The sequence below is a fragment of the Fusarium phalaenopsidis genome (genome assembly GCF_050370095.1).
Source record: "Fusarium phalaenopsidis strain FUZ10S chromosome Unknown contig_32302, whole genome shotgun sequence".
NCBI lineage: Eukaryota > Fungi > Ascomycota > Sordariomycetes > Hypocreales > Nectriaceae > Fusarium > Fusarium phalaenopsidis.
In genome coordinates this window covers 6,490,751-6,502,156 of record NW_028145405.1, presented here as the reverse complement: position 1 = coordinate 6,502,156, position 11,406 = coordinate 6,490,751, and the positions used below count along the sequence as shown (strand labels likewise).

The following is an 11,406-nucleotide window of genomic DNA, read 5'->3' as shown; positions in this document are numbered from 1 at the left end:
GGCTATAGGGGGCTATTTGGGCTATAGGGGGCTATTTAGCTACTAGGGGAGGTTATAAGGGTAAGGGGCGGGTACTTGGGCTATAGGGGGCTATTTGGGCTATAGGGGGCTTTTATGGCATTTAGGAGCTTTTTGCGCCCTTTAGGGCTTTTTAGAGGTATTAAAGTCCTTTATAAGGTTCTAGCAGCGTTTTAACATTCTGAGAGCTCTTTCTAGGTTCTAAGGTCCTTTATTAAGGTCTAGGGGGTTTTCAGGGCACTAAAGGCGGTTATAAGGGTAAGGGGCGGGTATTATTCTTCTTATATTATTTATTATTAGCTACTAGGAGAAATAGCTAAGAGGGCTAAGAGGATAAGGCTATTTTAGAAGGTGCAAAGGGTGCTATTATTATAATACTACTTAAAATAAAGACTTAGTAATTATCCTAGAGTATCTCTTTGGCTATGCTAAGGTATATTTAAGGCCTCTGCTAGTTCTTTATAGATACGGCAGATCTGAATAGCATCATAGCTAGCCCAAGAGATCCTCTCCCCTAGCCAGGACCATAAGACCCGATGGTGCTTAGGAGCATAGTTAGGGGGGTTAATTTCCCCCTCAAACCCAAGCTCCTTATAAAGCCGGCTAGCTAGTTGTGGCTGCTGTAATACAGCAGAGCTCCAGAGGGCGGCAATAAGCCCAGGAAACTGGCAACTGCCCCCCTGGATTAGCTGCCAGCCGCCATATTGCGGGTCTTCTTCCCAGCGGCTACAAAGCTCCTGGGGCACAAGGCAATAGGCACAGGCTCCAAAGCTTCCTAGCCTATCCCGCTGCCTTAGGTAACGGGTAATAGACTTAGTTAGCTCAAAGCCAAGCCGTATATCCTTGCGGCTAGAAGAAGCGGCCCGGGTGCAGCTTAATGGCAGATAGTCTCGCCTATCCAGCCCATTAAGCTTGCAGAAAATGCAGCCCTGAAGAAGCTGCTGAGAAAGCAGCCTCTGAAAGGTCTCAAAGTCTGCCCTTTCCCTCTCGGCCCGGGTAGCTGCTGCAGTACGCATCTGCTGTACTTGCATAGCTCTAAGCCTAAGATCCCTCTCTTCAGGGCTCTCCAAGGCATAGCCTTCTTCCGCGGTTAGAGGTAGGTTCTCTAGGCAAAAGTCACACTTTTCCTCCCCTGCCTCGCACGCTTGCCGGCTAGCTCGGCCATCTAGAGCCCTGTCTAAGGCTATCCTGCGGCATTGGCTAGTAGAGAGGAATTCTCTGCTGCCTATGCTGAGGAGCCTAGAAGAATGGGCTTCTTGGGTCGAGCTTTGCAAGGGCCTGAGGGTGATAGCCTCGCTAGGAAGCCCATCTCGACCGGCACGGCCGCTCTGCTGCCCATAGTCTGCAAGCCTCTTTGGCATCTCAAGGTGTATAATAACCCTGATATTAGGGATATCAATACCGAGGCCAAGAGCATTAGTTGCAACTATAACCCTGCCGTTGCCATAGAGGGTCTCCCGGGAGCCTTCCATCCAGGCCTGCAGGCGTTCTGCCTTGCCATCGCGAGTATTAACCTCGTTATAGTAGGCATCACACCCCAGGGCCTGGGCTAGGGCTTCGGTTATAGCTATAGTCTTGCAATAGACTATAGCTTTGGCTGGGCGAGGGTAAAAGGCAAGCTTGCTATCAAGCAGCTGCCTCAGGGCATTCTCAGCAGACTGCAAATAGCCCGCTTTGGGAAGCAGAGGGAACTCAACTACCCTGTAGCTGATGTTAGGCCGGGTTGTGGGAGCCCGGAAGATAGTGGCATCCTTGGCCTTGGTATAAACCAGGCCTAGGAATTCACGCTCTTCAGCTATAGGCAACGTTGCAGTCAGGTATACTATCTGCACGCCTCGCAAGGCCAATAGGCCTAGCTGCCTTAGCTTAGGCCTGAACCGGGGGCTGCCTTCTAGAATCGTGTGACACTTATCTATAACTATGCGGTCAAGGCGGGCTAGGGCTTGAAGGCCATCTAGATAGGCCTAGAACCGCTTTGTCATGGCTGACTCGGGCGTCACAAAGATAATAGAAGCCCCCCTCGGTGCCCTATCAGCCTGCCACTGAGCAGCGGGGATATCCATAGCTTGGCAGCGGTCTAGGAGGTTGCCTAGCAGCGAGACCAGCGGCACAACTACTATAGTTATGCCATCTGGGCAGCTAGCAGCCGGCAACTGAAATAAAAGGCTCTTGCCGCCGCTAGTGGGCATGATGGCTAGGATTGGATTCCTATTACCCATAATGGCCTCTAGAATCGGCTTCTGGCCCTGCCGGAAGGTCGCGTTGGGGCCGAGCAGCCTCTGCAGCTCGAGGTCAAGGTTAACCTTGCGCAGCTGCTTCCAGCGGGCTGCTTGAAGCTGCTGGAAATGCTCAAGGTCAACGGCGGCTAGGCCTCTCTTTGAGCCCGAGGGGATAGTTGCCCTTGAGAAGCCAGGGGCAGAGGGGAAACCAAGCAAGAAGTGCCACTCTTCACTAAGAAGCCGGAAGCTTTGCCTGCGCTGATAGGTCTCAAAGTGGGCTTCTGTAAGCTGCCGGCCGTAGACTAGGTTGGAAGTCATGCTGCCATGGCCGGTCTGCCTATGGAGAATAGTATCTCTTTCTCCAGGGCCCTCTTCATCAGAGCTGCTTTCGCTATCTCCGTGGTCGACTTCGCTATATAGCCCCTGGCTAGTAATAGCTGCATCGCGGATATAGCGGCGGCCTAGGGCGATAGCTATATGCCGCCAGCTACTGATAGTAAGAGACTCGATGCCGGCTAGCTTGCCCCAGCGCTTAAGGACCCGGCTAAGCCTAGCCGAATTCCAAGAGCCTGCTGCAAGCCCTATATGCAGCCTAGGGCTATCAGCCTGGCTGCCTCTCAGGGCCCCAAAGGGAGAGTTTCTAGGGCTATAGAACCCTAGCTCGGCCTGCAGCTGCTGCAGCTGGGGGTTATCCCCTAGGGCCTCTACCTTCTTGCTAGAACCCTCATCGCCATCTAGGCCAGAGGTCTTCCAGAGAAAGGGGGAAAAGGAGCCCTGAGAGCTACGGTCAAAGTTGGCCTGCATAGCTTCCCAGAAGGGCAAGATAAGCCAGAGATAATAGACTAAAAGGGTGCTAACCTCCTGAGGAAGAAAGCGGTGAATAACCTTGAGTCTCTCTGACCTAGAAAAGCCCTTGTGAATACCAGTAACTAGCATAACTAGCCCTTGGTCTAGGAAGATATTGCGGATGCCCCCTGCGGCGGTATTGCGGTGCCGAAGAGTCAAGAGCTCATTTGACCTAGCCAGAAGACCGCTGCTCAAGTGGATCAAGAAGGCTAGCAGCTCAAGCAGCTTCTCGATGCTTTGGCTATAAGAAGACATAGCCCTAGCTTCTGGGGTTATAGAAGAGCTACTAGAGCTTCCAAACCAGCGGGCCTTGAGAATAGGGTCTTCCCAGAGAAAGGAAAAAAGCTAGCTCTTAGTGCCTCCCCTAGCTACCTCATAGAGGCTATCTAAAAAGGAATAGCCTACTGAATTATCAGTAGGGTTATCCTGGATAGAATCCCAGGGGATAGAAGGCACTAGGGCTGGCTGGCTATCCTCCAAGGTATAGCTCTCTTGCATAAGAAGCCCCTGGAAGAGAAGAAGCCGGGCTTCGTCTAGGGCAGCTTGCAGTATATGCTGCAGGCTAGGGAGGCTAAGCCGGTTGCCTCTATAGAGGATAGTCTCCCCTTCCCAGCTGATATAGCCGGGCTGGGCCGTATTGGCCTTGGCAGCTATGCCATAGCTACGCAGCCGAAGGATAAACTGCATAGGGGTCGTGTCAGCCCCAGCCGGGCTATTTAGCATGCACCTAGTTACGAGCTGTTGCACTAGCTCAAAATAACCAGGGCTTGCCTCTCGAGCTTCTAGAAGAGAGCTTCCAAGCTCGGCATGCTGCTGGATAGCCTTATCTCTTTTTCTAGCTACTTCCCGCAGGATAAGTAGCCTAGAAATAGATACTAAGGCAGAGAGAAAAGGGGTAAAGGTCTCAAAGCTTAGCCAAGAGCCATCAGGGGATATATTAAGCATAGTAAGAAAGGAGACTATGACGCTATCAAATTCACTATCCTTAGTCTGATGATCTAGGATCGAGATAAAAAGCGCCAAGGTCCTTTCTTTTACCCCCTTATAAAGCCCTATAACCTTATGGCTAGAGAAGTTGCCTTTAGCTGAGAGCCAGGCCTCTTCTAGGTCATCAAGGTTATCAGATAGAGCCTTATAGCTAGCTAGCTGCTGCTGGCTTGCTTTGAAAGGTGGCCTCTCTGCGGGCTCAAGGTTAAGGCAGCGGAAGGTATAGACTAGAAGCTGCTTTGCTACTATAGCATAGCAGTCTTGCGTAGCCTTCTTATACCTATAGCTAAAGGGCTTCTTTGCTGGCTGCGAGGCATCTTGCCGGTTAACCTCAAAGAGAGCATTCAGAGGAATCTCATTAGAAGCTATAAGGCCTATAGCTTCTTGAATAAGCTCCTCAAAAGCCCGCAAGAGGAAAAAGCAATCTAGCTCAGAGGTCTCTTCTAGAGGCTCTTTAGTTAGGGTAAGGTTAAGAGAAATTAGCTCTCTTAGGAAGTCCTTTTTCCCACTAAAGTTAGCTAAGTGCCTTGCTGATCCTAGCCTTCGAAGCCAAGGGTTAGGAGCAGTAAAGTCATTTAGCTGCTCTATAGCCTCGGCCTCCTTGCTTCTGATAGCTAGGGCTTGGGCCTCTAAGGCAGCCTTGGCTTCTAGAAGAGAGAAAGCTTCAGAGCTATTACCTTCTAGCAAGACCTCAAAGTATTCACTGCGAGGCCCTTGCTTGAAGAGTTGCTGATAGGCTACGCCGGCTCGCCAATAGCTTTCAGTAGCTATAGAAGGCTGCGAGGCTGCTGCCTTAGAAGGCCGGCCCTTTTGACCCTTCTGTTTGACCTTGTGAAAGACCCGTAAGTGCTCTCTAATTCGGCGTAGCTGGGAGCCAATATAGAAGCAGCTAGGCTTAAAGGTGCAGCGGAAGCCCTGTTGCATAGGCTCTCCAAGTTGTGAGATAGGAGGGCCTGGAGGAATAGGCTTAGGTAGCCTTATAAGGTCCTTCTGGCCCTGAAGAAGATCAAGCTTAGCAGCCTGCTCTAGGGTAAGCTTGATCTCTTGGAGGGAAAGCTGATGAGGCTGTTGGCGGAGGTGTTGTTGAATTTGGTTAAAAAGAACTGCGGTTTTGCAAGTCTTGCAAATTAGAAGGGAAAAAGCCGGGATATAAGTAAAATAATCTATAATTATAAGACTTATAGATAACTAAGATATAAATAAATAATGCTTTTAGATAACTAAGATATAGATAGAGATAGAAATTAGAAGTAAATAGCTAAGAAGAGTTAAAGTCTTTATAAAGAGGTAAAAGAAAGAAAGAATATAGAGGTTAAAGCTTATTGGCTAAGGAATTGCCTTAATTGTGGCTGGCGAGGTGGTTAGTGTGGCTAGATAGCTAAGTTGTGGCGGTGGTTGGGAAATTTTAGCGTAGCGCTAGTTGCACTGACCACCCTATTAAAATTCCTCTTTTTTATCTTTAAATAATTCTAGAAAAATTAAGAAATAAGATATAAGAAAAAGGACTTTATTTCTAAAATCCTTATAGCTTAAAGTTATATATATCTCTTTTGCGGAGCCTTAGCCCTATAGGAACCCTCTTTTCTAGAAAACGTCGGCTGGTCGAGAAAAAAAACGTCGGCTGCCCCATGGTCTGCTAGCGTAAAAAATTTCCCCCATATAAAAAAAACGTCGGTAGCTCAACCGACGTTTTTAATAGATGATAGGCCTATACCTTTATAAGATTATATAATAAGCTAGATATAAAACTAAGTAGGTATATCTAGTTATATAAATATTATATAATATGAGGTTTATAACTCTAAAAATGCCCTAACTCTATTAGGAAAGTATAATATTATATTAGTCTAAAAGAGGAAAGTATAATACTTAACTATGCTTTACTACTAATTTACCTTAAGGTCTTTTAGTTTAAACTATAAGCTGTAATAGAAATATAATTTAATAAAAAAAAAAATCTATTCCTATATCATTAAGTATCTAAATACCTAATAGAGCTATAAAAAAATAAGGGATCTTAGTTGTGGCCCTGAAGACCTAAGTTGTAATTGCCCACTGGATGCGTTTCTGGCATGCATTCTTAAGTAAGATGATAGATTTTTTATCATGCTCCCTGGCCGACACTCGAATTTAACAGACATTTATAACTCTCCCAACCCCAACCCCAACCCCAACCCCAACCCCAACCCTACTTGCATTATTGATAGGGGTGTTTTCAATCTATTATCCTCCCTATTTGGGTCCGCACCTGCCGAGAGAATCAGTTTGATTGATTCTAGTTCTTTGCATTCTGCAGCTATATGTAATGCGGTTCGGCCATCGTAGTCTTGAGAGTCGATGGCGAAATACTGGGCCTCGGGGCCTAGATCATCCTGCAAGCGTAAGATAATCCTCAATGCGGCCTCCTCTCTAAATAGGACAGCAAGATGAAGGGGAGTCATGCCACCCCTGAGCGGGCTAGGGGTGTCGACTTTCGCTCCCCGATTGATGAGATCTTGGACTAGATCTGCATCGCATCCTGCGATGATGGCGTAACACAGAGCTGTGTCGCCATTCGGAGACGTGGCGTTGACATTCGAACCAACTTCTATCAGCCGATGGGCAGCTTCCTGCTTGAACGTTTCGATGGCCAGCAGGAGAGCGGTGCGGCCCTCTCGATCCCCTTTTTCTCTTTCCGCTGAAAGCTGAAAAACTGTCTGCAGCATGTTTGAGCTCTTTTCATGGCATAGAGCAGCGAGGTGAAGCGAGGTCCAGCCATAAATGTCCGGCTCATCAATGGTGCTCTTGAGCTCTCGTAGCACCTCTTTCTGGCAGTGTCGGTGGTCCCGGTGGTCCCGGTGGTCCCAGTCGCCAATCACTGCCCAGTGGACTGGCATGCGCCCATTGTAGTCCCTCAGCGTCAAAGGTGACTCTATGTCCAATTTGTTGTGTTTACCCCAAGACTTGATGAGCTCGAGATTGCCAAATCTTGCTGCAAGATGCATCGGGGTGGCCCCTTCAAGGCCGCGGGTATCAAGCCTCCCTCCCCACGAGCAGAGAAGATCGATGAAACTCGGATCTCGACGCTTAGAGGCGTAATGTATTGGAGTAAATCCATGAAAGTCTTTGAGGTTCGGATTAGCGCCCCTGCGCAGTAGACCCTCAACGAGATGGTAGCTCCCTTGTACTACAGCATAGTGCAGGGGGGTCCAATCGCAAATGTCTCCCTTATTGACGGATGCCGTTACTTCCTCCTCATCGGCACTTTGGACCTCCATGTCGCCCTCCATGGCCTTTTGGTGCAGTTCTGTGAGGCAAAAATAGTCCGGATATTTGCCTTGCCGAGCAGAGTCAAAATCTGGGATAAGTTCCTGCATGCATGGGCGCCCTTGCTTGTCATAGATCTGCCAAAGATGTGCAAAAAAGCCCGGCTGATGCTTGGACTCTTGCAGCATCAAGCGGATATCTTTTACAGCCAGTTTCAGCAACAATGCTTTCTGGTGGCGTTCCATTGACGATGGCAGACTCCGATGCTCAGGTTCTCGTTCCGTCTCGTCTTCAAAATCACAAAGGTGCTCCAACAACAACACTGTGCCCCGGCCACGGGTGCTTGGAGCGCTGCGCTGCGTCTGCCTCCATAGCTCCATGTACTCACGGCTGGTTTGCCGCCACTCTTGCTCTTGACGCCACTTTTCCGCTCTCTTCCTTGTAAGATCAAACAAGGGCTGGGGAAAAGGAAGCTTCTCCGCCAAACTCAAGGGTGCTATGGTGCTGGCCCAGACCTCTTGTTCATCTCCGTAGCCAAGTCGAACAAATTCCTCGACCAGTGAAGTAATTTGCTTTGTTGCTAGCACCATTGACATTTCATTGATGTTGCGGTTGACTGTTGTTTCCCTGGGTATGACCTCACTTTGTAGTGGTTTATCTAATGTTTTGGCCGCGGAGAAGAGGAATGAACAGAGAAGATCCTTGGCATAAAGCTTCTCTAGGGAGTCATTACACTCTATTGCGAGCATTCCTCTTCGCCTACGCATTCTCTCGGACTCGGTGAAGGTTGAAAAATTCCTAAAATGCCGCTGTCTCTTGCTCTGGCTTTGAGATTGGAGGCGAGATGGACCATGACCAACAACTCTGTTGTCGTCAACATAAAAGTCGTCTAGCCTGGGGTCTGGTTTCAGGATTCGGTTGAGTTCCCTCCTGGTCTCCTCTTCTAGAGAGGATACGGGTTGTTGCTCTTGATCTTCAACTGGTCTTTGTGTGCCGTGATCGCCCGGCAACCCCTCGACCTCTTGAATCTCAGCAAGGGCATCGAATGTCTCTGGTGCCCACCAGCGAAGATCTTGGATCAGTTGGTCTGTTTTCTCTGTGTCTATCGAGCCGAGAAGTCTGAGGGCTAAGCCTGAGTTCATTGTCTTCCGACGAAGCCCGTCCTCGTTTTCGTCATTTAAGCCAAATTCCGACTGGGTTCCTTTCGGCTCTGTGTCTTCTTGCCTTTGGGCAGTAAACAAACAAAGCGACAGGACGGATTCAAGTTGGTCCGCCAAGACCTTCCAGCGTCTATCTTTGCCAATCAGAGGGATATGAACGTAACATTGCGAGCTTCCAGCCCACCCGGGGCCGCTATGTGCAATCGCGAGTTGCCACGTCCATTCCTTCTCACCGTCCCCCGAGTTAAGAGGGAATAAGACACTCATGATCTTTTCCATGGCTATTGCAAGGTTGATAGCCTCGGTGGCGCTCGTGCCTTTGAAGTCGGTAAGTCTGCTCAGATTCCGTCGTATCTCTAACACCTGCTGCCCTTTCGAGTTGGATGACGGGCGATTTGGTAAGAAAGGCCGATGCTCGACAATGACTCCGGTGTGAATGGTCCATGAGTACTGCTTTTGTTCTTCAATATTCATGAACCGCCCCACGTCCCTCGTTGGTGGCTTGTTGTTCGCCAAAGATGCTGCTGGCCCTGGTCCACTGTTTCGCGAGTCGCTCAAAAGAGTCAGTGCCCATGCCAAAGCATCAAGCTCGAAGCCTGAGGTCAATTCCTCCGCCTGAGGCGGCCTTGCATGCCTTCTTCGAACCAATGCTCGGATCGCCGCCATGATGCCAGTAGCGCCAAGCTGTGCTAGGGTTGCAGCCGAGTTCATCCCTCTGAGGCCGATGAATTGGACAATGAAACCAGCAAGGCCGATGAAGATTCCAATGACTGTCAATTTTTCGAGGCCCTTGTCGCATCGTTGAGACATGGTGATGATGTCGCGGGGATAGTCGGGGAAAGTCGCAAAAGGGTCAAATACCTGGTCACCGACAGTGTGCTTCTGCTGGATCCAGGCAACTCGCATCTCATACTTGTCGTCCTTCTTGTAGCGTGTTTCTTCAGTGCTGTTTTCGACGACGGTGCCACAGATGAACATGCCGATGATAAGTATAAGTGTGCCGCCGACAGCCAAAGGGAACGCATAATGGTCGACAGGACGGTCGTCTTTGCGGAAGCTATTCTCAATAGCGGGATAGTAGGCGATTACCCCAAAAAAGACCAAGATACACAACTGTAAGAAGATTCCGATGATGGCGTATACTTTCAGTTCATTCCGGTTGCTATCGTTATCCTGCAGGTTCAATGTGATGTTTGGTGCGCCAGTATCTATGTTTCGAATGACATATATGGTTTCATCAGGAGACTGATCAGAACCATCGGCAGGCCGTTCGGACAAGGCCACAGGCCCAACACCTCGCTCCACAGAGACATCGTTGTTCGTTGGAGTTGATGATCGTGCAATGACTGAATATTGGGTATCAGTTCCGAGTCCTATATTTTTCTTTTCGTTCATGGCCCTCGCTCCGAGGGACTTACCTTTGTTGAAGATCCATTCTATCTTGTCTATGCCTAGAATCCATGACACTGGAGGTGCCATAGATTCGTCCTTGGCCTTCGGTAGGCCATTGTCAACTTTCTGCAGCAGCTTCTTGTCCGGCTTACACGCTTCTTCGAGACTAAGCACCTTTATCTCGGGTCTTCTGTCTGGGTCTTGGGTTCGAGGGGTGATGGGAATAAGATATATAAACTCCCACACTGGGCCCCGTCCCTGGCACCGTACGATTGTCTCGCCATTGTATAGTTCGCTGACTTCGTTGGATGTCGACGACATCAACTCTAGCTCGGCTGCCGCCATGTTTTCTCTCGCTCTTCCGATGATGGCTTTTAACCAGCCTGGTCCACCGACTCGAATAGCGCTAACGAGGATAGTGATAATTCCGAGCGGAGCCATAGCGAGGATAACGCAGTCCTCCCAGCCTAGAGCTTGACTCATGAATTGCATGGTTGCGCGTTCGCCGAAGAGAGCAAGAAGTCTAAAGAAAATAGAGTTAGAAGACTAATTACTATGAGAACACCTCCGTATACTCACGGTGCCAGGTCCGTGAATAAGTTATTAGCAAAGTCATCCCAGTCATCCGCCTTGGCGACTCCCGCCAGGCATGCGAGGATTATGGTCAGCCATATCTGATGATTTAGCATGCTTCAGTGAGTTTGAAGCTGTTTGCTTGAAAAGAAGAATATGTGACTTGGAGACTTTGGAGTTTGGCTTCGAGGTATGCGATGAAGTAATGTGCTTTGCGTTGCAAAAGAGGACGGTTTCCTCAAGTTAGCGCATAGGATATGACCTGACTTTATCTCACCTAAACATCCATGCCCTGTTTTTTTCTTTCTCGGATCGCGTGCCCGTTGCAGTAAACAAGACCCAATGAGACTTATTATCTCGCAGCCTGCTTTCCGGCTGGATAGCTTGCGCGAATGGCAACAAACTCGCCTATGGAAGAACCCCTCCTTGTAGAAATGGCTGCAGAAGCCGCACATCTCGGCGGGGCCGGTGAGACGGGGAAGGCTTCTCGGCCAGAGGTTTGTGCAGGGTCTCCTTGTGACGAGGGTCGTAGCACTCCTGAGCTGTTGTCGGCACATTTAATCCAATTATACGGAGGAAGCCTCTAAAAGTTCTTAGCCGCGCTAAAATATGCTATAATCTAGAAAAGCAAAAACAGAACAGGGGGGAAAGTATATATATAAATTACTATAAGGCTATTACTATTGAATTAGACCCTGTACGTAGCAAGGGCATATAGAACCTGAATAAGGAAATTAGCCTAATTAGGTAAGAAGGAGGGGACGCTGCGTATAGTATAGATAGTAATAACCTTAGATAGTTAGATTAAACTAAATAAAAATAATAATATAATTAGCATAGTATAAATCTTACTAAAATAGAAAATTCCTTTAAAAATTTTAAGGAATTTAAATTAAGCTTAAACTAGAAATAATTTAAAATTTAAGTTATTTCTTTATAAGAAAACTTACCCTAATTTTTATAGG

The 11,406-nt window shown here is 48.4% G+C and overlaps 2 protein-coding genes across 2 annotated transcripts; both read right to left on the bottom strand.

Moving 5' to 3' along the window:
* Positions 1-1,982: 1,982 nt before the first annotated feature.
* On the bottom strand, positions 1,983-3,338 carry LRP88_09331 (uncharacterized protein; the record flags this gene model as incomplete). Its single annotated transcript, XM_083245819.1, has 1 exon — positions 1,983-3,338. The coding sequence occupies one exon, from the start codon at positions 3,336-3,338 to the stop codon at positions 1,983-1,985; it is 1,356 nt and encodes a 451-aa protein (XP_083100313.1).
* A 5,601-nt stretch (positions 3,339-8,939) lies between these two features.
* LRP88_09330 (uncharacterized protein) lies at positions 8,940-10,557 on the bottom strand (the record flags this gene model as incomplete). The annotated part of the gene is made up of 4 exons (XM_083245818.1): positions 8,940-9,029; positions 9,122-9,822; positions 9,895-10,391; positions 10,448-10,557. 4 exons carry the CDS (start codon positions 10,555-10,557, stop codon positions 8,940-8,942), a joined length of 1,398 nt encoding a protein of 465 aa, XP_083100312.1.
* Between the last annotated feature and the right edge of the window lie 849 nt (positions 10,558-11,406).